General features: G+C 50.4%; 3 protein-coding genes across 12 annotated transcripts; all 3 read right to left on the bottom strand.

The window, feature by feature from the left end:
- Nucleotides 1–81: 81 nt before the first annotated feature.
- ZSWIM8 (zinc finger SWIM-type containing 8) lies at nt 82–14,373 on the bottom strand. Of its 10 annotated transcripts, none has more exons than XM_037804271.1 (26): nt 13,878–14,373; nt 11,473–11,626; nt 11,113–11,207; nt 10,763–10,935; nt 10,479–10,586; nt 10,259–10,340; nt 10,004–10,124; nt 9,407–9,608; nt 9,083–9,258; nt 7,712–8,705; nt 6,829–6,960; nt 6,509–6,688; nt 6,225–6,408; nt 5,920–6,018; nt 5,249–5,373; nt 4,561–4,801; nt 4,305–4,463; nt 3,978–4,206; nt 3,519–3,808; nt 3,239–3,363; nt 2,121–2,606; nt 1,696–1,879; nt 1,416–1,592; nt 1,130–1,249; nt 697–807; nt 82–562 (listed from the first exon to the last, which is right to left on the bottom strand). In XM_037804271.1, the coding sequence occupies exons 1-26, from the start codon at nt 14,083–14,085 to the stop codon at nt 102–104; spliced, it is 5,616 nt and encodes a 1,871-aa protein (XP_037660199.1). In that variant the 5' UTR covers nt 14,086–14,373; the 3' UTR covers nt 82–101. The 10 variants fall into 10 exon arrangements, with proteins under 10 accessions (XP_037660199.1, XP_037660197.1, XP_037660196.1 ...); XM_037804269.1 differs by having other exon boundaries at nt 3,140–3,363; nt 6,850–6,960; XM_037804268.1 differs by having other exon boundaries at nt 3,140–3,363; nt 13,878–14,372.
- A 1,501-nt stretch (nt 14,374–15,874) lies between these two features.
- Nucleotides 15,875–17,651, bottom strand: CHCHD1 (coiled-coil-helix-coiled-coil-helix domain containing 1). The gene is made up of 3 exons (XM_037804767.1): nt 17,490–17,651; nt 17,263–17,381; nt 15,875–16,670 (listed from the first exon to the last, which is right to left on the bottom strand). The coding sequence occupies exons 1-3, from the start codon at nt 17,611–17,613 to the stop codon at nt 16,557–16,559; spliced, it is 357 nt and encodes a 118-aa protein (XP_037660695.1). The 5' UTR covers nt 17,614–17,651; the 3' UTR covers nt 15,875–16,556.
- A 1,211-nt stretch (nt 17,652–18,862) lies between these two features.
- Nucleotides 18,863–25,138, bottom strand: FUT11 (fucosyltransferase 11). The gene is made up of 3 exons (XM_037804131.1): nt 24,431–25,138; nt 23,674–24,299; nt 18,863–21,414 (listed from the first exon to the last, which is right to left on the bottom strand). The coding sequence occupies exons 1-3, from the start codon at nt 25,136–25,138 to the stop codon at nt 21,267–21,269; spliced, it is 1,482 nt and encodes a 493-aa protein (XP_037660059.1). The 3' UTR covers nt 18,863–21,266.
- Nucleotides 25,139–25,191: the final 53 nt, after the last annotated feature.

The following is a 25,191-nucleotide window of genomic DNA, read 5'->3' as shown; positions in this document are numbered from 1 at the left end:
TAGAACAGAGTAAGCATCAGACTTTCTCCCCAGCTCAACGTTCAGCTGCACATGGAGGGAAAGAAGGGAGAGACCCAGGCAGACTAGAATAAAAAAGGAGTTTATATATTTATAAATGCCAAATAAATACCAGAGGCCACCCAATGCCCCCTCCCCGACAGAGTTGTCTCTTCCAACCCTAGGCTTCTAGGGTCTGAGACATCTTGGCCCCAAGCTACAGCCCATGAGCAGCTGCCAGTCTGGGTGACCAGGGAACTGAGTGGGGATGATCTGTCCAGCCAAGATTCACTCCCCCTGTGTGCGGGGGCCCCATAGCCACAGGCCTGTGTCCCCATATAGGGCCCTAGAGGGGCCAGGCTCAGGGGGAGAAGGTGGTCATCTCGAGTGAGACCCGCTGCCACAACTCCTTGGTCTGTTTGCTGCGCTTGAGGTTCTGTAGGATGTCGTTGAACTGCATCATGCCCATGGGCGTCAAGCAGAAGGCGCTGCGGGCACTGCGGATCGCGTTCACAAAGTCGTCGTAGTCGGCAGGGGTCAGGTGGATCAAGCGGTGGTGGATGTACTGGAGGAGGACGTGAGGGGGAGAGTGAGCCACTGGACACAGAACCAGGCCCCTCCTCCCTTGCATGTCAGGTGATCTGTTCCGTGACTGCCCAGAAGGTGCTCCACCCTGCTGCGCACTTCCTGGGTTGTCACCTGCATGTACGCCTGCTGGCAGCGCTGCACCAGTTGGTGGAAGGCCGGGGCGCGCAGGTGGTTGTGGGCATGAGCGGGGCTCAGCCGCTGCAGCGTCTCCATGACGATCTCCTGCAGCACAAACGGGCTCAGCACCCCCTTGGCTGCCCCCACACAGAACTGGTGCACGTAGTTCACTCCTGGGGGGCAGGGGGAGGGGCATGAGACGGGGGTGGCCACCTCTGCCCTAGGGACCCAACTTTTATCTCTCAGCTCTGGCCTGGCAGAGAGCCTCCCTCCACCCAAGGAGCTGAGTTGACCCCCTGCCCCCCGCGCACGCACACATACCCGACCAAGGCCTCAACTCTGAGCAAGAGCTAGGAAGGAGGTCTGGGATAGGAAGGTAGGGGGATTGGGGGGGGGGGGCAATGGTCCTGGGGAGGGGAGGTGTTACCCAGCTTTGCTGCCAGCCCCAGCAACCATTTGACATCATCAGTGTATGGGGGGGAGCGGGAAAAGTTGTTGGGGTGGTCATTGTGTGCCCGGCGACCCAGCATCTCCAGTGCCAGCATTCCTGGGAGAGAAGGAAGGGCACATGGTAGGCATGCATCCTCTTCACCCTCTTCCCCTGGTACCTGACCCCACAGTAAACAAATTACGAGCTAGTGGGAGTGGGGGAGTCACTAAAGAGCCTCTGGCACAATTGCAGGTAGGGGCACAAAAAAGGGGCCCCCTCTCACCAACACGGTAGGCGGCATGCAGGTGGTGTAAGCTGTGTGGGTTGACAGGCTGACTGTGAGTCTCCTCCTCGGGTGGTGGAAAACCCCCGCTCACCAGGGGGCTGGGCTGGGTGGTCAGGGCTGGCAGTGAGGCACCCTGGATGGCTGGAAACGTGGACGCTGGATGGACACTGCTCACTGAGGGTGAGATAAAAGCCACGTGAGAAACTCAGAGCCCAAAGCGGGACAGAGAAAATTCCCTTCCCACCTCCTCTGCCCAATATACCTCCCTTCCATTCACCTGTTCCCTGTCCCCACAACTCACAGGCCACACTGGTGGGCAGTGGGAGCCCTGGCTCTGTGTGATAGGGATGTACTGTGATGGGTGCCATGGAAGGGACGGGGAAAGACACAGCAGTGGCAGCAAGTGAGGGGGGAGTCACTGAATAAGGATACTGAGCCCCCAGGAATGCAGGATGCACACCCTAGAGGCAGAGAACAAAGCAAAGGAAGATACCAAGTTATATTAGGATGTGTCTCCTACTCTGTCCACAACTGGGTATCCCTAGATTTCTTATCTTATTTGGGCTGGGTCCCCCAGACTCCCACAACCTCACCAGGACTCGTGGACAGCCTGTCATTCTCCCAGAGTATCCTACTCCAACCCCCCATGAGCTCCCAGTGTCCTCCCATTTGCCCCACTCCCCAGTAGAACACTGGTCTCACCTGTGGGTATGCAGAGCTGGGCACGGGGAAGACGGCAGGCCGGGGTATGTGAGGCATGGGGTGGGCAGGGTGAGCTGGGTGGGTGAGGTACTGGGGGCTGCAGGGCAGATGGGGCTGTAGAGCAGTGTAGGGGTGCAGGCCAGGGGAGTGGCCATGCCCCAGTCCTGGACCCGGATATAAACTGGACCCCACCGAGATGACTGGCACCACCGTGGCTGCTGCTGTCACTGCTGCTGCCACTGTAACTGGCTCAGTCCCCGGGCCCCCCCTGCCCTCTGGCAGCCCCCGCCCAGCCTCCCCAGCTGCCCTGATCCCATTGGCACTACAGCTTGTAGCCCCCTCACGGGCTGTGGATGAGCCACCTGCTGTTTGCTCATATAGCCAGAACCACTGGTGAGCAACCTCAAACAACACTTCGGGGTACACGCCCCCACCCTTAGCCGCCTCTTCCACTGCCATGCAGGCCTTCTCCAACATCAGGTTATCCTGGAAGGGAGGAGCACAGAGGGTTAAGGAGCAAGAGCTTCACCTAATATACCCCAGGGTCGGTTTCAGATGACATTCCACCATCTCCCTCAGAGTTGACTGGTTCCCAGGGAAGCATCAGAGGTTGGGGCAAATGCTCAGAGCTAGCATTAGAGCAGTGAGATCTTCACACAGACACTGAACAAATACTTGCTGACCAATAGGAATGAAGATCCAGATTTTAGTCGCATTTTAAACCAATTAACTACCACCTCCCATCCAAGTCCCATCATCCCTGAGGCCTTCCCTAAGGATCCCATCCTGGGTGATTATCTTGATCCCTAAACTATGGGCCTCCATTTCTTTATCGCAAAATAGGAATAATCCTAATGTTAAGAGTTGTAAGATAAAAAGGAAAGATAGATGTGAAAGCACATCAGAGAACAAACTGGAAAGCTTGCAAATGCTGGGACATAGGAATCGAGCTGGGCCCTCAGCTTTCTCCACGCCCAACCTCTCTACCCAGATGGCTCCCAGATTGCCTGTAGAAATACCTGCTCCTTGCACTGCACCAGGGCCCGCTGGATCTCATTGGGGTTCAATGCATGGGCATGAGGCAGGCAGCTTAGGGCTAGCTCTGCTGCTGCCCTCACCATATTCGAGTCTCGTGCCCGTGATGCCCTGTCAGCCAGGGATGCAACCTCAGGGGGCGTCAGGTGCCCATCCCAGCATTCTACCAATATAGTCAGGGCTGCGCTGCCAATCTCCATAGCCTGACCTTCAGGAAAAGGAGAGAAGACCAGAGGGAGGTTAGTGTGGGCACCACTGGGGAGTGAGAATGTGATCTCTCCTTCCATATTGGTAACTCCACAGAGGCTCTCATCTCCATCAATTAACCCCCCTCCCATATCCAAATCAGGACATTGGATTTACCTGTAATCCAAGAAACGTGGGAAGAATAGGTACGTGAGAGCCAGTTGGGTGAAACAAAGTTGTGCAGGCCAAGGGCATAAAGCCCAATCTCGAAAGCGCAAAGGTGCAGGTTGCGGTGAGGACCCTGGTGGCCCCCTGAGGAAGATGGATGTGTGAAAATGGAAGTGCTGCTGTTGCCCCCTGCCTTGATCAGCACCGTCTTCGCCAGCTCAAAGTAGAAGTGTGCAGCTGCCTCTGATGGCTGATTGGGTACATGGGGGGCATGACTCTCGGGGCGGCGGCCCTTGTACCTGAAGGGGCAATGGTGTAGGGACAGGGATTGGGGTTTCTTTGAAATGGGTGTCTGGTGAGGAAGGACCAGGTAGGTAAGGGCATTGGGGGACAATGGTTGGATTATACTGGGGTTCTGGCTCTGGGTGGGGGCCAGATCAGAGGAGATGCGCATTTCTTCCCACTGACCTGCCAACTTCAACTGTTTTGGCCCGGGCCCCTCCACTAGCACTGGCCCGGCGACTTCCACTGGAGGACGAGGAGCCCAGGGAGTCCGAGGAAGAGCTGCTAATGCTGTCACTGTCCTGTCCTCGACCCCAGGAGGTGGGGGCCCAGCCCCCTCGAAGTGGCCTTCGGCTGAGGGTGGGAGAACTATCCGATGTTGTTTCAGGGGCACTGCTGTCAATGCTGGCCATGCCTGACCCAAGACAAGACAGTCCCCGAAGTAATGAGAATGATTAGACTCCAGCCTTTAGGAATACCCTTCCCTCCATACCATCCCAGGGGCTGTCATACCAGTGTGCTTCTTTTTAGGCCGTCCCGGGGAGCCCCAGCCCCGTCCATTGTAGCCTCCACGACTGCCAAGCGCCAGGCGGCTTGGAACCTTTCCCTCTGGCCTTAGGGCCAAAGCTGCTTCAGATGGAAGGCCCTCACAGGGGGAATGTGGGGAACTCTCTAGATGGGGAAAATAGGATCTGGGATGAACCCAGGAAAAGGGACCCCAACATGGTTCCATACCATTCATCCCCCCTGCCCAGTGCCCCCACCTCACCAGGCACATTCTTCTCTGTGAAGCCCTCAGTGGGGCCCGGCCCAGCCCCTGCCACACTCCCTGGCTGAGCAGGCCCTGCAGAGCCTGAGGTCAGTGGCTGCAGGGCCCCTGGAGCAGACGGGCCCCCGTGCTTTGAAGGAGACCTCTGGCTGGCTGTGGCAGGGCGGCTAGATGAGTAGAACGAACTCAGCGTCTGTGGCTTATGAGTCTGACTCTCCCGGTCCAAGAGTTTGTCTAAGATCTGGAGGCCAGAGAAACAGTGACAGGATACATCTTTATCTCCAGTTTCTATTACCTTCTTTTCTCCTTGAAACAGCCCAAAGCTACCTCTTCTAGGAAGCCTTCCCCAAGTATAACTATAGGATACCTCCTAGAAGACAGGAGCTGGCTTATCTTACATAAGTGTCCTCCATGACACTTAAGTGCTAAGTGTACAGGTAATTCAATAAATATTGAAATGAACGAATGAGTGAGTGACTTTATGCCCTCTGCTTCTCTTCTACCCCATGCCCACACACTCCTATAAGAACCATTGGTCTCTCTCATTCTTTATGAGGTGTCTCCAAGATTCCCTACTTACTTCCTATGGACAGACTAGCACTTTTCTCATTGTACAGGAAACATCCTGAGAAAGACAGCGAAATGTGCTCTCTCTGCCTGTCAATGGCCCAGTACTTCAGTCCCTTACCTTCTTGAGCTTGGCCTGGTCATCCTTATAAGTGATCATTAGTGCCAGTGCCAGGTCACCCTTCTCCCGACGCGTGCCCTCACACAGAAGGGGATGCTCTGCCTCGCTCACTGTTGTTTTCATGCCTGTGAGGAGGGGGCCTTGTGGGGACTGAGAACAGCCATAACTCCCAAGACCGCAAAGAAAACAGGCCAGGCCACCCCAGCCACCAGTGTGTGAGGTAAGGGAATCTCTTGGTCCAACCTACGGAAGGTTCCCGTTGCCTAAGCCTTGGTTTGCTTCTCGAGACCTTCATAATCCAGTCTATCTACCTACCCAGTTTGTACCCATTACTTTAGGAAAGGTGGGCTCTTCACCCTCATGAATACTTGATTGCCACTGTGTCTTTATTCATGGTGTTCCCCTATCTAGAACTTACTGATCTTTTAACCCACATTCCAAATTCTACCACCTCCTTGAGGTCTTTCCCTAGATTTTTGTTTGCTGCCCTTTTTACAACACCCAACACCCAGAGCACACAGTTTTGCCATCAATTCTTGTATGTCTCATAGGCACTAGTTGGCTCATACCTGTCATCCTGGCTCTCATATTACCATATGAGCCCCATAGGAACAGGGCCCATGTCTCTTGTCCTTCAAGGCCTGGGGTGCTCAAGACACAAACAGACTCACCCAAGGCAGCAACTGCTGCTTCAAATCCCAGCTCCTCATCCCCAGGCATCTCATTGTTCCAGTTGCGACTTGGGGGCCGGGAACCCGTGGGAGAAACCACTAGATGAAAGTTGGGGTAAGTCAGGCAGACAGCAGTGTCATGGGAAAGAATGAAAGGGAAGCCAAGACCCTCATCATCCCAGACCTACCCATGAAAGTACCTGATGGGTCCTAAAGGCGATTCAAAGCCTTGGGGCTCTTGGTTTTTCCTTAGAGAAAGCTACCCTACTCCAGTTCCCCACGTGCTGTAGAGCCAGGCACCATACCTGGAGTACAGAGAACGTCAAAGATGAAACTGGCCAGCATGAGGGGCAACACAGGCCGATAGTCACAGAGTGTCCCTTCCCGGAGCTCCTCTGCCCGGCACCGCATGGTGCTCATCTCACTCGGCCCCAAAGGGATCTTCTTGAGCAGGGCGGCCACCTCAGACTCCTGGTATGCCAGTTTCACCTGGGGGCATAGGAAGGAGTTCAGATGTCCAGTACCTCAATGGAGATCAAGGTGCAAGGCTCTGAAGAATGAGACACAAGGCTCAGATTTGTTGTCTGACCTCCAAGGCCTTGGTAGAAGCCGGGGGCCGCTGTAGCTCCAAGGCAAACATGCCAATTCGGAAGGCCAGGTTGTGGTGCTCTGGACGCTCACTTAGCACTGTCAACAGGAAGGCTGCCTTGGTCAGAGTGTTGGTAGCCACCCAGGTTTGACGGCTCGTGGATACTTTGTTCTTCTTGCCCTAGAGAGGGAAGCACAGGGTGGCATGCGGATGAGTCTGACTCATCTTGGTGGAGGTAGAAGGAGGCTCTCACTTGGGGTGGGGCAAGGGAGAGGGCCAGGGATAAGTGGGGGTGGGGAGGGGACAGGGGTCTCTCTCACCTTGGCAGGGGGCGGCTCTACCTTGAGGTCGGGTGGGTTGGCTAGCAGGTCCTGGGCAAGCTCCACGGTGAGACGGGAGGCCTCATTGCTGTAGCCATGCGCATGCAGGGCCTCAGCACAGGCAAATAATACCTGGAGAGAGAACATGGGCACCAGACAGTTTGAAGCCCTAACTGCCAGAGACAGGATACTGTGCTCCCTCACTGAGCAAACATTCCTTAATGTGTTCTATGCTGGGCCCTATGCTGGTCTTGGGTCTACCATAGGAGCTCACAGTCCAGTTAGAGAGAGACACATGAACACACAAGCCAGTTTGACACTGGCTACTACTGGGAAAGGTCAGGAGGGGAGTAGATGGGTAGGATACCTCACTGGGCCTTGGGGAGGAAGGCATTATCAGGGAAGGCTTCCTAGAGGAAGTGATCTCTAAGATCTGAGACCTGAAGAAGGAGCAGGAGCTAGGGCAAAGTAAGGGAAGAGCATTCCAGGCAGAAAGGCTAATCTGTGCAAAAGTATGGATGCTAGAGAGAGCAAGCATGCTTCAGGAAGTGGTTCAGCAGACGAGCATGAAGGACAGGGTAGCTAGAAGAGGCTGGAAAAGCAGGCAAAGATCAGATTAAGTGGAACATTGTAGGCCATACCAAGGGCCTTCATTTTTATCAATAGGAAACCACTGAAGAGTTTTTAGCAGGGGAGTGGCACAATCAGACATTTCAGAAAAATCACTGGAATGGAAATAGTGAAGAGAATGTACTGCAGACAGGGATGCCAGTTAGGCGCTTGCTACAGGAGTCTCCAGGCAGGCTGCTGGGCCAGATGGCCCTGCCCAGCTGTGGCTAAGGGGCACCCAGCCCTCCTGACCTCAACCCCTCAGTCCTCTCACCTCCATGCGGCTCTCCTGTTCCAGTGGCTTCAGTCCGGCAAACAGGTCGTGCTCCTCCCCGGCCCCACCCTCGGCCTTCTCCTCCTCGCCCCCAGCCCCGTCCTGGGCATTCAGATAATATGCCTGGTAGTCGTCATCCTCCTCTCCAACTGCAGGGGCTGCTTCTTTGGTCTTGGGGAGACCATTGCCACACTCATTGGTGGAAGGGAGGTCATCCCGGGTACAGATCTCCCTGGGCAGTAGGCCAAGAGGGCGAGCAGAGGGTGTGGGAAGCTCAGGCCCCTCTGAGAAGTACACGCCACCATCTTCTTCATAGGTATCTGAGGGGTCAGGGAGGAAGGTAGAAGGGCCTCGGGGGCCACCAGGAGGAGGGCATGGTGGAGGGCTCTCAGGGAATCCGCCAAAGGTGCTGGCCTCAGCACCCAGGGCCAGGCTGCTATCATCCAGGCTCATCTCCGCCAGATCTGGCTCCAAGGAGCTGTCTTCACTGCTCAGCCTTCGCTTGCTCCCGCTGCCTGCTGAGCCCTTGCCCCCACTGCCAGCCCCGCCCAGTGCCTTGGCTTTGCCCCCACCTGGACCCATCTTATGCAGGGTTTTGTCTCCCCCCTCAGCCGAGAGGCGGCGGGGACCCCGCTGTGACGAGGGGACCCCCTCACCCAATCCCTTGCGCTTGGCCCCAGGCTCCTTGGGCCGCACAGTTGGCTCAGCAGGAAGAGGTCGGGGCCGGTCCCTGGATTCCTCCAGGCCCCCTGAGCGGGAAGCGCCTGGCCGAGGCGGCAGGGCCCGGGCCCAGCACAGTGCCAGCTTCCGATCTGTGCCACTGTAGGTGACACCAGGAAGTGGGTAAGCTTCTTCCCAGTTAAAGTAGCAAGCCTCCACTGCCGGCCGGAAGCCAGGAAAGAGCCGCTCCAGTGTCTTCTTGTGCTGCCCCCGCTTCACATTCTCAATCACCTTCAGTTGCCACTGTCGCAGCTGTGCACACAGTTCCCGGCGGCTGTGGGAACAAGGGGCAGGAGGCTGCTGGGAGGCTACACTCTGCACTGAGAAGGGAAAGGAAGGAATGGAGAAGACATATACCCTAGGAAGACGGGCATGGGGAAAGGATGCAGGGAAGCCTTTCTTGAGCCAACCCCACAGACATCAGTCCCAAACTCAAGGAACTATGGAAAGTGGGTGCTATTTAGGGGAAGGAAGGAAGAAAGCCTCTTAGAAAGAGGACTCATAAACCACCGGTAACTCAAGTGTCCAGCATCCCCACTTCCCGAGGACTAGGATAACGGTATGCCTGTGTGTGTACAAGGAGATATGGGCTCGGTCTGTCCTGGGCTGACCTGGTCTCAGTGCTGTGGTGAGCCCAGGGAGGAGACTCACCGCTGGGGGCTGAGGGCAGGGTCCAGCACGGCCAGCCTCCACAGTGTGACCATCTCATCACACATGCTGGCACAGGCATGTGCTGCCACCTCGGACTGCCCATTGCTACGGCCCGTGTGACCACTGGCGCTGCTGTGGGAGGCTGAGGTGCGCACACTGTACCACCAACCTGTTATCTGGAAACAAAGAGGGCTATGAGATGCACCTAATAGCCCTGAGAAAGACATAGTAGCCCTCACCAGCGTACATGTCAGAAAGAGGGGAATGAAGTTAAGGGAGGCAGAGAATGAATAAGCATGGGGCTCCCCAACTCTGGAGAATTACTTGCTCATAGGTGAGGCACTGGTCAGTGAGGATTTCCAACAAGGGGGCAGCATTACTGTCCCTCCGCTTGAACATTTCCCGCACAATGCTAAGCAGGTTCCAAACGCCCTCTGGCTCCCGGCCTCTCAGAGGGCGCAGCAGACAGGCCCATTCAGCAGCAGCTGGAGGCTCCGTGGAAGACAGATACATGGAGTTTACATCACTGCAAAAGTAGAAAATGATGACACTAAATTGGGGCTGAATAAAGCAAATGGAACAGTGCTTTGACATAAAGAGGATCCTGACCCAAAGTACAAAATATGGGGAAAAAAGGATGACCATGACAAAAATTCTTAATCTTTCTCTGCCTCAGTTTCCCTATCTCCAAAGGAAGAAAGTAACTCTTGTTCTAACTAGATAAGAGCAGGTCACTATGTGGCTGTATACAATTACCATCATGAGTTAACTCCTTAGTCAACGTGAGTGAACATCCTCTGCACTGAGCCAGTGCAGGAATAAAAGGTGAGAGACATGGGTATTAGTAGAACAAAGATCTGTTGAGTGCCTAAGGGGTGCTTCTAGTTCCACCAGGCATAGGTAGGAAAAGACCCAGTTTACCTGAACACCACAGGGGAGGGACCACAGAACTTGTGCAGTGTCTTCTTGATGTTGTCGGTGAGTGTTGACTCATCCAAATACCAAGTGCTCTGGTCCGAGGCTGAGGGCCCTGCTGTGGGGTCTGGGGGCAACAGGCAGTCAGTCATCTAGAGATAGGGGCCTGGATTCGCCTGCCAACAGCAAGCTTTTAGTAAACGTTACCCCATACCCCCAGCTTGCTTTCTTCCTACTGACCTTCTTTCCCACCACACTCACCTGGGGCTCCACACACTGTATTGATGGCTGTTGACTGGGAGGAGAGAAGTTCATCCAGGAGACGCTGGGCTGTGGGGAGTATCTGAGGGGGAGAGGAACAAAGACAGAGAGAGTAAGGCACAAATGAACCCAAGGAGGCCTGGGCCCAGGAGGAGGACTGGCACACAGACCTGGAGCTAGACCTGAACTAGCTGGAGAGGGGGATGCCAACCTGCCTCACCTGCTGGGGGAGCTCACTGATGAGATACTGAGCAAACTTCTGCAGCTGGTCCCTCTGCAGCCGTGATAGAGACTCTGAGACTGGGGCACGCAGACAGACTGCAGAAGCCTGAAGGGGACACAGAGAAAAACAGAACAATCTGAGAAAAGACTTACTGGAGCTGGAGCTGGGGACAGAGAGGCAGAGTAGGAAAGGCCCTGCGGCTGACACTGTGGCCAGACATAGAGCAGAGAAGGGGAGGACAGAGCGTAGGACAGGGCTGGGAGAAATTGGGAGGGCCTCACGTTATGGATGCGGAAGAGACAGAGTGCCACGACGTGGGTGCACCATTTGGCCCCAGCCCCACAGGTGCAGCTGCAGGAAGTGACCCGGCAGCGGTCGAACATCACAGCCACGTTGTAGGCCCCTTTGGGGGGGACCATCTGGGGAGGCACCACTGTAGCACTCAGGTGGAACCCTGGGCAGAAACACGGACACGGTCAGAGAGAGCTGCCAAGATGTGGGCCCCCCTCCCTTGACCCTGATCCTGCAGTTATTCAGACAACCTGCTCCAGGTTCTTGCAGTGAGTCCATGACTCAGAACACAGGGGGTGGGAGGAGCAGGGGGTGTCATAGGGCATGATAGGACCCTCACCTATTTGCAATGGGTCCTTCACAGCCCTCATGCGGAAGAGCTGGTCCCCTCGCTGGAACTCATCTGCACTGCCATTGGCCAGGCACGAATACAGCCTGAGGATGAAGAAGAGGACACGGCCACAACTCAGCAAATAACCTTCAACAGACCCTAACAGAGACCACAATGCCCCAGGCTCTCTCCCCAGTGTAACTCCCTCTTGGGGAAAATCCTAGGCACTCCCTCCTCCCCTTGTCTTCCTCTCACCACAGCCCCAAACACAATATCTCCTTTGTTCTGGGGAAAGCTAGTAGACAGTGTGGGATATTAGGACCCCACTCCCCACTACTGGTCCTTTAGTTCCAACCCTCTCCGCCTCACCGAATATCCTCTTCATTCTCAGGGAAGCTCCAAAAAGCAATTCGGAGCTGTAGCTGCTCAGGCACTGGGGGGTAAACTTTCTCTACCACTTCAAATGGGATGTGAAATGCCACCTGCTTTGCTGACAGCTCCACCAGTGGAATCACCAGTCCATCTTTGGAAATAAAGATTAGGGTGGGGGAAAGAGAAGGAAAAATGAATAGGGGACAGGATTACTTGGCACAATGCCAGTGCTACATCCTGGGTCCCACCTTCACTATGAAATAAAGGGGGGACCTGGATGAAAAACCAAGGAACCCTCCTTCCAGACTAACCCTAAAGACTCCATCTGGGGGAAGGCAGCTAGACAATCCCAACCCTCAGCCTGCTATCTAAGGTCTGAACAGAATATACCAGGAATATTCCAGGAAACTGCTGGCCAGATAGCTGTGTTCCAGGACCCTAGCAAGTGACCCCTCTCACATGGCTCATACCTAATTTCCCAATTATCAGTACTTTAGATTCATATTACACTATTACTGTACCTCCCCTGGCATTCTCTGACTGCTTTTTTACAATCCCTTTTTTCTCTAGCTGACTCCAAGTCCCCATCGAAGGAGGGAAGATAGGAACAAGCCCAGAAGAATTAAGAGAGGAATTGCAGAAGCAAGAGAGGTTGCTTGCTGTTGGCACACCTGAACTCTGACTTCCCACACTGGAAAGCCTGGTAGGGAGATAGATTATCCCAGAGGAACCTAGCTGCTACTCCTGGAATCACCTGGAGTAGGATAGAGTTACCACTTCAGAAGGTTCTCCACACTGTTTTAATCAAAAAGCGGTGGTAACACAACAGACTCCATACCTCACCAAATCGCAAGTTAGATTAGAAAACAGATCGGAAAATCATGGCGCTGAATGAAACCTTAAACAAAAATTAAACCCCTTCTTTTTTTATTAGAGAAGTTGTGGGTTTAGTGAACAATCATGCTAAATCCCTTCTTTTACAAGCGAGCAACTGAGGGTAGCCTGGGGTTGGGGAAAAGGGGTGGAAATGCCATGATTTTCCAGATTTTAACCTGTCCAGGTAGATACCAATTCAGTGAAACTCTTTGCCACCATTCAGTTACCACCCCCCAAGGGAGCAAATATGAAAGAAGCAGGGAGGCCATCGCAGACCCACAGTGAAACTGCCCATGATCTGTATGTGTGTGTGTGTGCATGCACACACACACAGCATGTGCTCTCTCTCCAATAAGTTGAATACCACTACTCCTAAACAGTGACACATGCAAATTTCTCTCTATCCCAAAAGGGTGCCAGAAACTTCGGCTGTGCGGTTTGGAAAACAAGACTCTTGGGATGGCCAGAGTAGAATCACACAAATCCTACCCCTTAACTTCTGAGAGAAGGAAGGTGAAGAAAGCCAGCCTCCATGGAAGCCTAGGACAAAAACTGTACCATGAGAAAGGCAGGGAAAGGATGTTCTGAGTCTTGAGGCTTCTGGAGCTTCTTTTATGCATCACTGTCCCTTCTACCCCTTTAATAAAAGCAAAATTCTTCCCCACACTAATCAGTTTATTCACTGAAAGACCCAAAGAGAAATTCACAGCGAAACTCAACAAAAATATTTTATAAGGAGAACCCAGAGACAATTACCCTCACTCTTCCCCAGACCCCAAATGGTGAAAACCTAAGGCTCCAATCCAGTGGTCCCAGCCTTGGCTCTGACAGATGTTCATTTGTGGCCAGGAGAGAAGGCTCTGGTCTAAACCTATGGACTATGGAAGCACCTCTCACAGGCCAGTTCACCTCCACTTTCCGCCAGGTGAGACCCCATCTTTTTGGTGCAGCTGGGATTGGAGATAATCACCCTGAAGCAAGAACATCCCAGTGCACTTTGCAATGAGGTGACACACTTCAAGTGGTCACTTCTTCAGTACTTCCGGACACAATTTCCCACCTGCCCAGATACCCTTCTCTTCTACTTTGATTTATCTCATGCTGAACTGTAAGTATTCCGAACAAAAAATCTGAGTCCCCTCCCTGAGAGCAGTTCCAAGGCAAAGGTACAACAAAAAATCTACTTTCTGTTGCTAATCCTATCCAACTCAGGATTTCTCTGCCATCCCTCTAATACACATTCACACACGCACATAAACGCACGCGCGCGCGCGCGCACACACACACACACACACACACACACACAGACACACACAGACGCCAGTGCAGAGAAGACTGAAAGGAATGAATCTGTCCAGGCCCCCAGAATGCCTTGCCTTAAGCAGTCCACCCCAGGAGGGCCGGAAAAGGGAGTCCTGAAGTCCGTTCTAAGCCTGGGACAGCTCCCGATCCCGGACAGCTCCCAAGCAAAGCCAGAGCAGGACTGCTTGCTCTCCACGCTCCCCACCCCTCCCGCTCACCCTCACCTCGCATTCTGGTACCGCCACTGCCACCTCCGCCACCGCCGCCAGTGGGAGAGTTGGGCCCCGCTGACTGTTTGCGCCATCCCCGCCAGTTCTGGCAGAGGCTCTCGGCCTCGGAGATGAAGGAACAGAGCGAATCCTCCTCAAAGCGGTCCGAATCCTCGAATGAGAAGCGCTCTCCATCCTCCCACTCGGCGAACATCAGCTCCATGGGACCGGCACCCCCCGGGGCCGGGTCCCCCCCCGCGGATCCCGGGCCTGGGCCGCCGGCCGGGGACTGCGGGGAGGCCCGGGGCCTGAGGGGCGAGCCGGGGCTGGGGGTGGCCGGGGCGCTCAGGGCGGCCGTGCCGGAGGAAGATCTCAAGCCTGGGAGAGATACGGGACCCAGCCTCGCCAAACAGCGAGGTGCGAACGCGGATCGTGGCCAGTCCGGGAGACTCAGGGCCCGGACCAAGCACTCGGCGGCCGGGGCCTCTAGGTGGCTGCGGCACCGCCTCCCCTATCAGCTGATCTGAACTTCCGGCCGCGCCAGCCACCACCACTTCCGCCCTCGCGCGCTCTGGAACCCGGCCGGTACGGGCGGATGGAGGGGACATGTTTGTTTAATTGCTGTATTTCCTGCTTTTTTTCTCGAGCCCACCCACGGACACCATAAGAGGAAAGCAATCCCCCAAGATATACGAAACGACTACAGATCCCGGCAATAACTCGGCGTCCGTAATGTCCCCAAGGCATAAGCAGCCGCCATGCATGCCGGGAATCGTAGGCTGTCAAGAAACAACACAAAAATCATTGGATGGAATTATTGTACTAACTCCCGATAGGCCCCAGGGCCGTAGCATTTTCTGGGAGTTGTAGTCCAGAAGCCGGCATTCCAGAATGCTTTTTATAGGGTCTAATTGGAGAAGCACCAGGAATAGGAGGCATTCGATTTCAGAAAATTGTGCTGGTTGTCAGTGAGGCTTTAGAGTCTAGGGATTCTTAACCTTTTTTTGTGCCATGGAACTTTTTGACAGTCTAATGAAATCCATAGACCCTTCTCAGATTGCTTATAAATGCACAGAATTACAAAGAAAACCAATTATATTGAAATACAGTTATCAAGATATTAATATAAATTTGTAACACAGGAGTGCTTCTTTACACATTAAATAACACGTTCGGCAGCAAGTATAACAAATATCTTTCTGAAGCTAGTGATGAGAATATTTTGAGATGCTTGCAAAGCCTGTAGTGTGATATGAAAATACTGTCATTTCATATAAGGATTGCTAATGCTGCTGTGATTTGTTTCCCACAGTCTTAAATGAAATGATAAATTTCAGTTGAGGTTAAAGGTATAATTTTTTTCCATCGAAATTCACAGACTTCTTACTGGGAGTCTGTAGAACACAGGTTAAGAACTCCTAAATCTAGTCCAAAGGGCCAGAATACTGAATTTCTTCCTTTAACCAAAAGGCTCAGCTTGCAGAACTAGGCAGTTGCACAGGGCTCTACCCATGGAGTATGAGGACTATGGGAAGAGGTAGCTGTGGGAATAAACATTAAATGCTGTTCCTAATATCGGAAGTCGCAAAAGTAAATGACTTCAGCAACCAAGAAGGTAACTTAAATGAGGTGGACTAGGGGATACACCAAAGATAACTGAAAATTAAGTCTAAGTTTCACCATTTGGGAGAGGTACAGGAGTGGCAAGGACATTGCAGAAAAGGGACAAATAAAAATTACCTCTACCTGATTGTTGTCATGTGGGAATGAGAAACTAGGGCTGCTAGGTTTTTTATTTTTGAAGAAAAGATAAAAAGTGGGTTTTTTTTAATAAGACATTTTTCTATTTCTGAATGCTAATTTTAACTAATTTTAAAACAATTTTTTAACTGTGTGGCCAAAACACATCCACAGAACCTGTCACCAGTTTATAAGCTTCTGATTAGTCAGGGAGCACCCTACACAGATGCTCCAGCCCAACCCAACTCCAGAACCAAAGAACACACCAGGCAAAAAGTTCCCCATGAATTTTAATATAGACTGACTTACAGGAGGATTTTTTCCCCAAAGGCTGCTGCTTGAGAAATGGAAGTCAATGATCCATGCAAACCAGAGAGGCATGCCTTATGTAGCTCAGCAGAGCCTCACTAGATTTGGTTACAAAGGAGACTCAGGTGAGTCTCTTGAAAGTTGATGTCAGAAGAGCCTCAGGAGATTTGGTTACAAAGAAACCTCAGCTGAGTCTCTTGAAAGTGGCTGCCACAAAAGGCTGTGCACAAAATAGTCACTAAATACAGATGATAGCAAAAAGCTCTGCATAAAGGCAGACATCAACATCCCTAGTACATCCAACAACAAGGGTGCTAACTGCTGTAAAGAACTTCAAATGCAGGAAGACAAGGGTTTTTGTTCTAGGGGAAATCAGGGAACTAGAACTTTAGGGTCTAGGAAAAGATGCAGGGTTCAAGTTTGGACGATGTACCCAATCTACAACAAAAGCCCAAGTTCTCTTCGGAGGATTTTATTTCAAAATAAAACATAACTTCCACCCAGACCATGATTCCAAAGGGCGAAAACAGTGTTTTGCCTAGTTCTGCCCTTCACAGAGAGCATGTAGTGCAAACGTCTCTAAAATGCTTCCAACACAGTTCTCAGAAGCTGAAAACCAGTCATTGAAAATGCCTCTCCATTTTTTCAGCTGACGTGAGGTTTGTTAGGAAATCTCTGTATCAACTTATTCAATTTCCTGGGAGGTAAACTCACAAACTCTCCCAGGGTCTCCTGGGTTGTTCTCGTCTTGCGGGCTGCCTGAAAACACAGAACAAAAACAAGAATGACAGCTTTAAAGTCCTGACCTAGGGAACAACAGTTCTCACAACGCCCCCAAAAGACACAAAGATAATAACCAGCCCACAGAGACTGATATTTGCTCAGTCCCCTGGCCACCTACAAATGACTTGATGATGTGAAGCTACTACACTAGCTAGCAATTAAGTCTAGCTGGAAACCAAACAAACTGCCCTCAGATTAGCTTCAAACTATCTTTAGTTCCATTTCAGACAGTAATGTCTAGTCAAGCAAGAATTTAAATTTTACAAAGTGGTTGTTCCCATTCATTACCTCATTCGACACTCCAAAAATTCTTTGAGAAGGGTATTAATATTATTAACCTCGCCTTACATATGGCAAAACTAAAGCTCAGACCACTGAAATAAATCGCTCACTATCACAGACTTCAAAACGGTAACCTTTCTCACTTTGGTGTGCAGTAGGTCCCACAACTTTCCTCGCCCTTTTAGGCTTAGAGGGCTTTCCTATCACCTAACAAGGGGCTACGTGAATCGTTACTTGTATCTCCCCATTTTCCTCCTGAGAGGGCATCCCAGGAGGCTTCTGTCACCTCAGCCTTAGAAGCACAATCGAAGAAGTCCTGGATCTCTTTTTTGCACGCTTCGTCACGGAATTCGTTCTGCTTCCAGCAAGCCATCATCACCGACATCTCCGTAATACATGTGGCCTCTGGATGGGGCAGAACCGGGGGACCCAGTCACAAGACTTTTGCCTAACTGCCCTCCCATCCGGCGGCCCGCCCGTCCCCCTTCGGCTTCCTCAGATCTGACTGCTCACCGCCCTTCTCCCGCCGCCGTTCCCCGACGCGGTCAGCTAGGATGAGGGGCTTGTTGGGTTTCAGTACAGGTTTCCGCGGATTCCCCAACCGGGCCAGGCGGCCCCGCAAGCTGGGCGTCGCCATTGCGCACCGAGCACCCGGCAGCCTCTGCGGCGCCGTGCGTGACCCCGCGTAACCCCTACGGGCTCATCTCCGGATGTTCGGCGGTTGTCTGGCTTCAGTCTGGTTGTCTTTGACCGTGCCTGTCGCGATGCGCGGTCCGGATATCGGCCGGGCGATTCCCGTCAGCCGGTCAGAATACTTCTGGGGATTCGTCTGCCGGCCGAGACGACTCCTTTGTGGCCTCTGGGCCCTGAAGCCTGGGGCAGTACAGGGTCGGGGACACGCAGGAAAGAATCGTGATAAATGGACATTCGTTTCTGGTGGTAGCTGGAGGTAGAGGGCTAATGATGTAGGCAAGGGCAGAGAGGATGGGAGAGGATCAAAATAGGAGACTTGAAGATGTTAGGTTGGAGAAAGACTTGTTTTGCTTTAATTGTCCCTATAAGGACTGTTGTTTTTGACTCCCTTTAGAGTCACTCCAAAGCCGCGAAGAAAAATTAGATTCACTCATTTTAACTCTATTACTTAGCCACCGTTTGCTCATTTATAATTTCATTGGGCTGGGTGAGGTTTGAGCATTTGCATGTTCATCTTATTAACTCTCACCAATTCTATGACGATAACTTAGTATTCCTATTTATAGACTTGGGCCTCCAACTGTGATGCGTAACTTCATCAGACTTGGTTCTAAGTGATTTTTGGCTGCTTACAAAACTTGAGTCCAGAGATTTGCGCAGATTCCAAAAGCATTTCCAAATAAGTTCCAAAAAGTGTTTTTGGTAATGGAAGCATAATATGAATAAGCTTATAGTTTGTAAGATGACTACCTTGGAGGAGTAATATTTATTTGGATGTGTAAGTTTGGTGTGTTAAAATCCGTTACTCCAGATTTTTAGAATATTCTAATTGATCTCTGCATGGCTGGTTCTTTTTCTTCCTGTAAGTCTCAGTTCACGTCAGAGAAGCCTTTCCTGACTTCTCACAACCCATCACCATCAGTTGCACCATCTGCCCTGGTTCGTTTTCTTCCTAGCACCTTTCACGATCTGAATTATTCATTTACTGTGTATGGCTTTGCCCACCCCTACACCCACTTAAAAAGTAAGCACCATGAGAGAAGGGACCTTGTCTATCTTATCCATTATTGAATCCTCAGTAAACGGTACCAATAAATACTTGTGGAACAAATGTTTGTAATATTTTTTGCAAGTCTCCAACTGTTATTTTGCCCACCCCAGAAAAACAACCAAGCAGAAGACACAACTTTTTTTTAAAAAAAGCAATTTATTATACAAAATGAAACCTAAGATAATAGAAAATAGCAACACTTGTAGTAATAAAGGCATCAGTCCCATTCACCACCACCCCTTCAATAGCATAAATAAAACCAAGTCCAAGTGGACACTTGTACCACCAATAACCCCAACCTTGTAGTGAGTGAGCCTGCTGTTGTGAACAGAGAAAATTTATATTGCCTGTTTTGTTTGTAGGGAAAGTGAAGCCTTTAGTTGGTAAGTATCATGTGGCTATTCCTGTTCCACCTAACCTTGTGGGAAGTGTAGCACCTGGTTTACCCTGCTCTTTTGTGAGTATTCATGTGGTGATAGGAATACTGGGAAGTACTGACCACAGGGCAGGCCTGAGTCTTCAGCCATAATCATTTACAAACAGCCAGCCTACTTTGTACATATAAAGTGCAAAAGAAATGCTAATGTGAGATGCTATAATTAGACAGAAGTAAGGCTGGTTACACCATGCATAACCATCACTTACACTTTTTATTGCACATAATAAAATTTGAGCCCTAACTTAGGTTTACTCTTGCGTAGTAGGTATTTTTCACTTTAAATTAGCGTCTGCATTTAAAAAAGATTGAAAGCCTAGAAATCAGTTTGCATTTGACTTCTTTTGTGGGCACCAACTACAATATCAAAATTTTAACATATATTTTTCAAAGTATTCTTCCCTCTTGTTCTTTTATGCAAAAGCCCAAACAGATAAAGCAAACTTTCCACAGTATTATGAAGGGCATATTATATTAAAGAATAAAATGAAAAAAAAAAAAAAAAAAAAAAAAAACCAGCCCTGGCAGTGAAATCCAGCCTAAATTACAGCTTTCCTTGGTGGCCAAATCCTTGGAAGTCACCATATTAAGTATGGATGCTACCTGTTGAAGCATCTAAAATCTATGTATACTAATTTGCAGCCAACTATATTGATAAGCTATGGAACGTCCCTAGTGATATAAATATGGCATTATCACCTGAGTAAGCTCTAAGGCCCAAGGTATTCCTTCTTGTTCCACTGCCCCAGAAAAAGCTAATGGTCTTACTGTCTAGAGGAAGTTAGGCTGTCTGTTCAAACCACAGCAATAGAAGGGTTTGGCTGCATCCCCAAATCTGCTTGACAAAGCTTTTTATTTAGCCAGCCACTTGTGGTGGCATAAATCTCTTGCCTTCTAAACAGCTTCAGTTTAGGGCTTTGAGTAGGCTCCACCATAATGTAGTCTCAGTGATTACCAAAAAAGTTGTTCAGATATCAGTAGTAGAGTGAACAAAGCTGGAATAGTCATCCCACTTAAAGTGAAAAATGCTAGAGATGATTACTAGAGCTGTGTTTCTGCAGCTTTCTCTACCATAATTTCCATTACTCTTTTGGGAAAATGGGACTGTAGCTTATAAAAATTTTTAAAAAGGGAAGAGTTCATTAGGCAGACAGTGAAGAACAAAGGCTATAAAAAAGTTGGACTTTGATTTATATTGGCCTATTTTAACATTTCAATAAATTTTAACTTTGTTTCCCATCAATTCCAGCCTTAGTCTCCATCTCTAACCTAAAATATATCAGGGAAAATAATTAAATTGACATGGCATATATTAGCCACTGAGTACTTATGTTTCAGTAGAGAAGGAATTCCAAATATGTCCTGGATAAGAAGCAAACCAGGAGTAAGAAAAGCTGTCAAAACCATGGCCAACTTAATGGAGGGAAGAATGAATGCGAGAATAGTGGCAAGGTTACAGCATCTTCACCAGAAATTGTGGAAAAGGAAGGAAGAAACATGTAAAATTAAAAGTCTGACATGAAAGACAAAATAAATGATATAAAAAATACAACTTCAGAGACCCAGAATACAACTTACCAGAAGTTTTGCTTCACCACCTACCTAACAGTTTATAAAGCAAGAGATGGGGAAGGGAGATTATTAGGGAAGATACTGCATAATGAGAGGTTTTGGGGAATAGAATAAGAGTTTTAACACCCCAAACCTGACTCATCTTACCTCATTGGTAGTTAGGTACTAAGGTGATGTTTCAGTCACAAGTGAGAGGATGAAATGGATAAAGAAATGAGCAGTCCTTGAAAAATTCTTGCGTTCAATTTTTCTTGAACCATCACCATGAAGCAATTGGATGTTTCAGGCTTCTGTTTCCCTCAGAACCAAGAACTGAATGCCTCCACCTCCCCTTCAAGGAAGGCCCTGTTACCACCGGCTGAGACCTTGGCTACACATATTAGAATAAAATATCAGTGGCTATAACTGGAATTTCTTGAATCCTTGATAAGACCGTTCATTACAAGTCTGTGCAGCAGATGCCCCTTATGTCCCATGGTAGAATAAGGACTTCCCATCTCCTTAGTTCTACCAAGTTTAAAGGTTCTCACAAGGGTAACTAGAGGTTTTGGTTCCTTTTCATGAAGATCTCATGTAGGTAATTCCAAAATTTTTTCTGCTGTGTTTCATTGTTGTGGATCATGGCAGTGAGAGCTTCGCCCTGGTCCAGACCTTGCCAATAATCTTGCAGCCACATCTCCTTCCAGCTGAAACAACAAAATGGGGTTGGATTATGGAAACTCAGCAACAGCTATGGGTCCTTCCTTTCTCTGAGTGGAGCCAAAAAAAAACCTTAAGCAGATAAGAATGGCTTCTGGCTAGGACAGGGCTCTGCGTGAAGGGAAGGAAATGTGAAGTAGATCCAGCATTAGCACAAGTGACAGGCAGCAAACCACAAACATACAACCCACTCAGTGAGTTAAAATTCCTGACTTGTCTGCTTCTGGTTCCCAAATGTAGAGGGAGTTCAGAGGTAGGCAGAGCAGTAGCCAGACTACTTAAAGAGTATCCTCCCTGAGGGAAGTAATGGAGCAGGAGTTTGAGATCTTTTAAGTTGCACCTTTATTCCAGTAATTTAAATGAAGGTGAAGTGGCATTCAGGGTCTAGAAAAGATCATAACTTGAACATCTCCTTTTTAAAAAAAGGCCTTTGTTTTACACTTTTCCTCTAGTAAATCATAATGTTATGTTCAGCACATAATAAATTAGATACAAAATACTTGATGGAGGACTCCACCACCAGGAACAAGCGGCCAGCAGCCCTCATAAGCAGCCCTCTGCTGCCCTCCACTGTTCAAGTCCGTCTCTGCAGGCCGAAATAGCAGCCTCTCTCAAAGTGAAGTCTTAGGATGTCTCTTCCAACAGCCGTGGTTTGCTGCAAGTGGCTTCAGAGTGTTCCCACACCACCTCCCATGCTGCCCTTGTTTCCCAATGCCACCAACCTTCTGCTACTTAGTACAGTAGCCACTTCACTTCCCTTCCAACCCACACTGTGCACCATTGGTGATTGATCTTTTGAAAGCATTCCTTTGATTCTCTCTAGGGTGAACATATAAAATTATCCAAACCAGGACACTTTTAAGAATGAAAGGAGAGCAACATAGCATATAATTATGTTACTATGTGTAAACCCTATACTAGTCAAACCTCCCTCAAAATACCATCTTTGGAATAAAAAGTACTTGGGGAATTCTCGATATTCTTGCAAGTGTCCAGTTTAGAAGGCCAGGTCCTCGATCTTAGGGATTGCCCTTAAGAAGCTTGTTACTGCAAAGGAGAGGCTAAGCCTACTTATAATTGTGCCTAAGAATCACCTCCAGAGAACCTCTTTTGTTGCTCAGATGTGGCCTCTCTCTCTAAGCTAACTCTGCAGGTAAACTCACTGTCCTCCCCACTAGGTGGGAGATGACTCCCAGAGGTGTAAATCTCCCTGGCAATGTGGGACATGACTCCAGGCCTAGAGCTTAGCCCTGGCATCACTGGATTGAGCAAGCCTTCTTGGACCAAAAGGGGGAAGAGAAGTGAAATAAAATAAACTTTCAGTGGCCGAGAGATTTCAAACGGAGTTGTGAGGTCATTCTGGAGGTTATTCTTATATATGTATCCTTTTTTTTAGTTTTTAGTGTATTAGAATAGCTAGAAGAAAATATCTGAAACTGTTGAACTGCAACCCAGTAGCCTTGATTCTTGAAGATGATCATATAACTATATAGCTTATATTGTGTGACTGTGTGATTGTGAAAACCTTGTGGCTCACACTCGCTTTATCCAGTGTATGGACAGATGAGTAGAAATATGGGGACAAGAAATAAATGAATAATGGGAGGGTGGGGTATGAGATGTTTTGGGTGTTCTTTTTTGCTTTTATTTTTATTTTTCTTATTTTTATTTTTTCAAGCAATGAAAATGTTTAAAAATTGTGGTGATGAAAGCACAACTATATGATAGTACTTGAACAACTTGACACTTTGGATGATTTTATGGTAGGTGAATATATTTCAATAAAATTGCACTAAAAAAAATACCATCTTTGTATTCCTTATCCCCACTGCCACCATATAGCAGGTGTCCAAAAAAGAGCTAAATTGATTTTCAGACATCCAAACTGCTGAGCCTGGTGTTCAAGGCTATCTATAGCCTGGCCCCAGTTTATCTGCCCAACTTTGTCCCTCCCTCATCACTTCAAAGCAAAGAACCTCTGCCTAGTCTTTGTTGAAGCACCATTGCAAACAATGTCCACATCAGTTGATTTTCATGTTGTTTTGAATAGTTTACATCTTTTATTGAGCATTTTCACAGTGTTTGCCTTCCCCCCCACTAGACCCTTGACACCTTAAAGTCAGAGTGAGCCCATGTCATAATTCCCTTATACATTATCCCTTCAGCACCTAGTGCAAGTTCACTGCCCACACAGCCCTTCAACAAATAATTTGACTTGACAGCTGCGGGGACCCAACAACCCTTACCTGTCGTTCTCAGGAATCTCTTCCACATTGCCAAAGCCAGGTGTGGGCACTGGGCAGTCCATGTGCGAGGGCTGGGCAATGTGAGGCTCAGGGACAGGGATGTCCCCAGGAGAGGCTGTGTGGGCTTTCTCAGCATCCAGGCGAGCTAGTTCATGGTCACAGACGAAACACTCGAAGCCGTTGAGGTAGTTAGGCAGTAAAGGATCATTCACTCCCCACTCCCGATGCTTCAGGCTATCCAGAAGGAACTGGTTGGTGATGCCCCCAGGTTGTTTGTAAGCCAGGTATTTCATATATTCCTCATCATTCTTATCCAGAAAGTCAATAAACTCAGCCAGTTTCTGAGGTGACTCAAAGTCATTAATCAGGATGATGGAATGATTGTTGGGCATCCAATCCCTCACAGAGGGAGAGCCGCGGTACACGGGCACAGCACCCAGATGCATCGGGCGCCACAGTTTTTCTGTCATGTAGTCGTCACAGATGGCATTTTCGAGAGCCAAGTGGAACTTATAGCGGGACAAGAAGGCCAAGAGCTCTGGATCCTCAGTGGTGGCTGTGGCGGTGTCCTGTAACCGTGCGGTGGGCAGCTCCCGATTTTGCAGGCATTTCCCATATGAGTCCACCTGAGTGGGGTAGAGGATACGGCTGTCAAGCAAGGGTGCAGGAGGGCAGCGTATCAACCTGGACACCAGGAGTCCTGGCCTTAGCCCTAACTGCACCCACCCCTCCCAGACCCCGCCACGCTCTCACCCACCGGGATGTAGCGCATGAGCTCGCGCACGTAGCGGTCCCGGTCGGCGGGCACGTCGCAGTGGGACTGCAGATAGAGCAGCGGCGCGTAGCCGCGGCGGCGCCACTCCGTGCGCTCCCGGAGGGCAGGCGCCGCGCGGCGCAGGTAGGCGGCCCCAGGCAGCCACTGCAGCGACAGCGGGTAGTCCGAGTGGCGGCTGAAGGTAGCGGTAAGATTGAAGAGGCGGATGCCCGGCGCGTGGCTCAGCAAGAAGTTGTTGAGGGGCGACTCTTCGTGCAGGAGCGCCCAGCTCTGGTGCGCCAAGCGCGGCAGCGGCGCATCCGACGCGCGAAAGTCGGTGCCGTAGAAGAGCAGCGCGCGCGTCCGCGAGTCCCAGTGGACCCGTCGGTCCCGGGACGCCAGACACGCGCCGCGCGCGCACTCGATGCGCTCGGAGTCTCCCGGGAAGTGGGGAAACAGCCCCGGGCTCCACCACAGCAGCACCGGCAAGTCCACCACCTCCTCCCTCTCTGGCCGCGGACTACCGGGACTGCGCGCCACCCCTACCGCGCCCAGCGCCGAGGGCGGCCGGAAAACCGCGCCGTCCCACGGCTCCCCCCACTCCGCCTCCCCGCCGGCCTCCACCTCCGCCATGGGACCAAAGCCGTTAGCCGCACTGACACTAAGCACCCCCAGGGCGGCAAGGACAGCCCTGGTGCGGCCGGCCGCCATGTCTACTTAGGCAGCCGGCCGTCCTCGGACAGCTGAAGACCCCGCCCCGTGGC

The sequence above is a fragment of the Choloepus didactylus genome, chromosome 15 (assembly GCF_015220235.1).
Source record: "Choloepus didactylus isolate mChoDid1 chromosome 15, mChoDid1.pri, whole genome shotgun sequence".
Lineage (NCBI taxonomy): Eukaryota > Metazoa > Chordata > Mammalia > Pilosa > Megalonychidae > Choloepus > Choloepus didactylus.
Note: the sequence above shows the minus strand (reverse complement) of the source record. Positions and strands in the feature narration are given on the sequence as shown.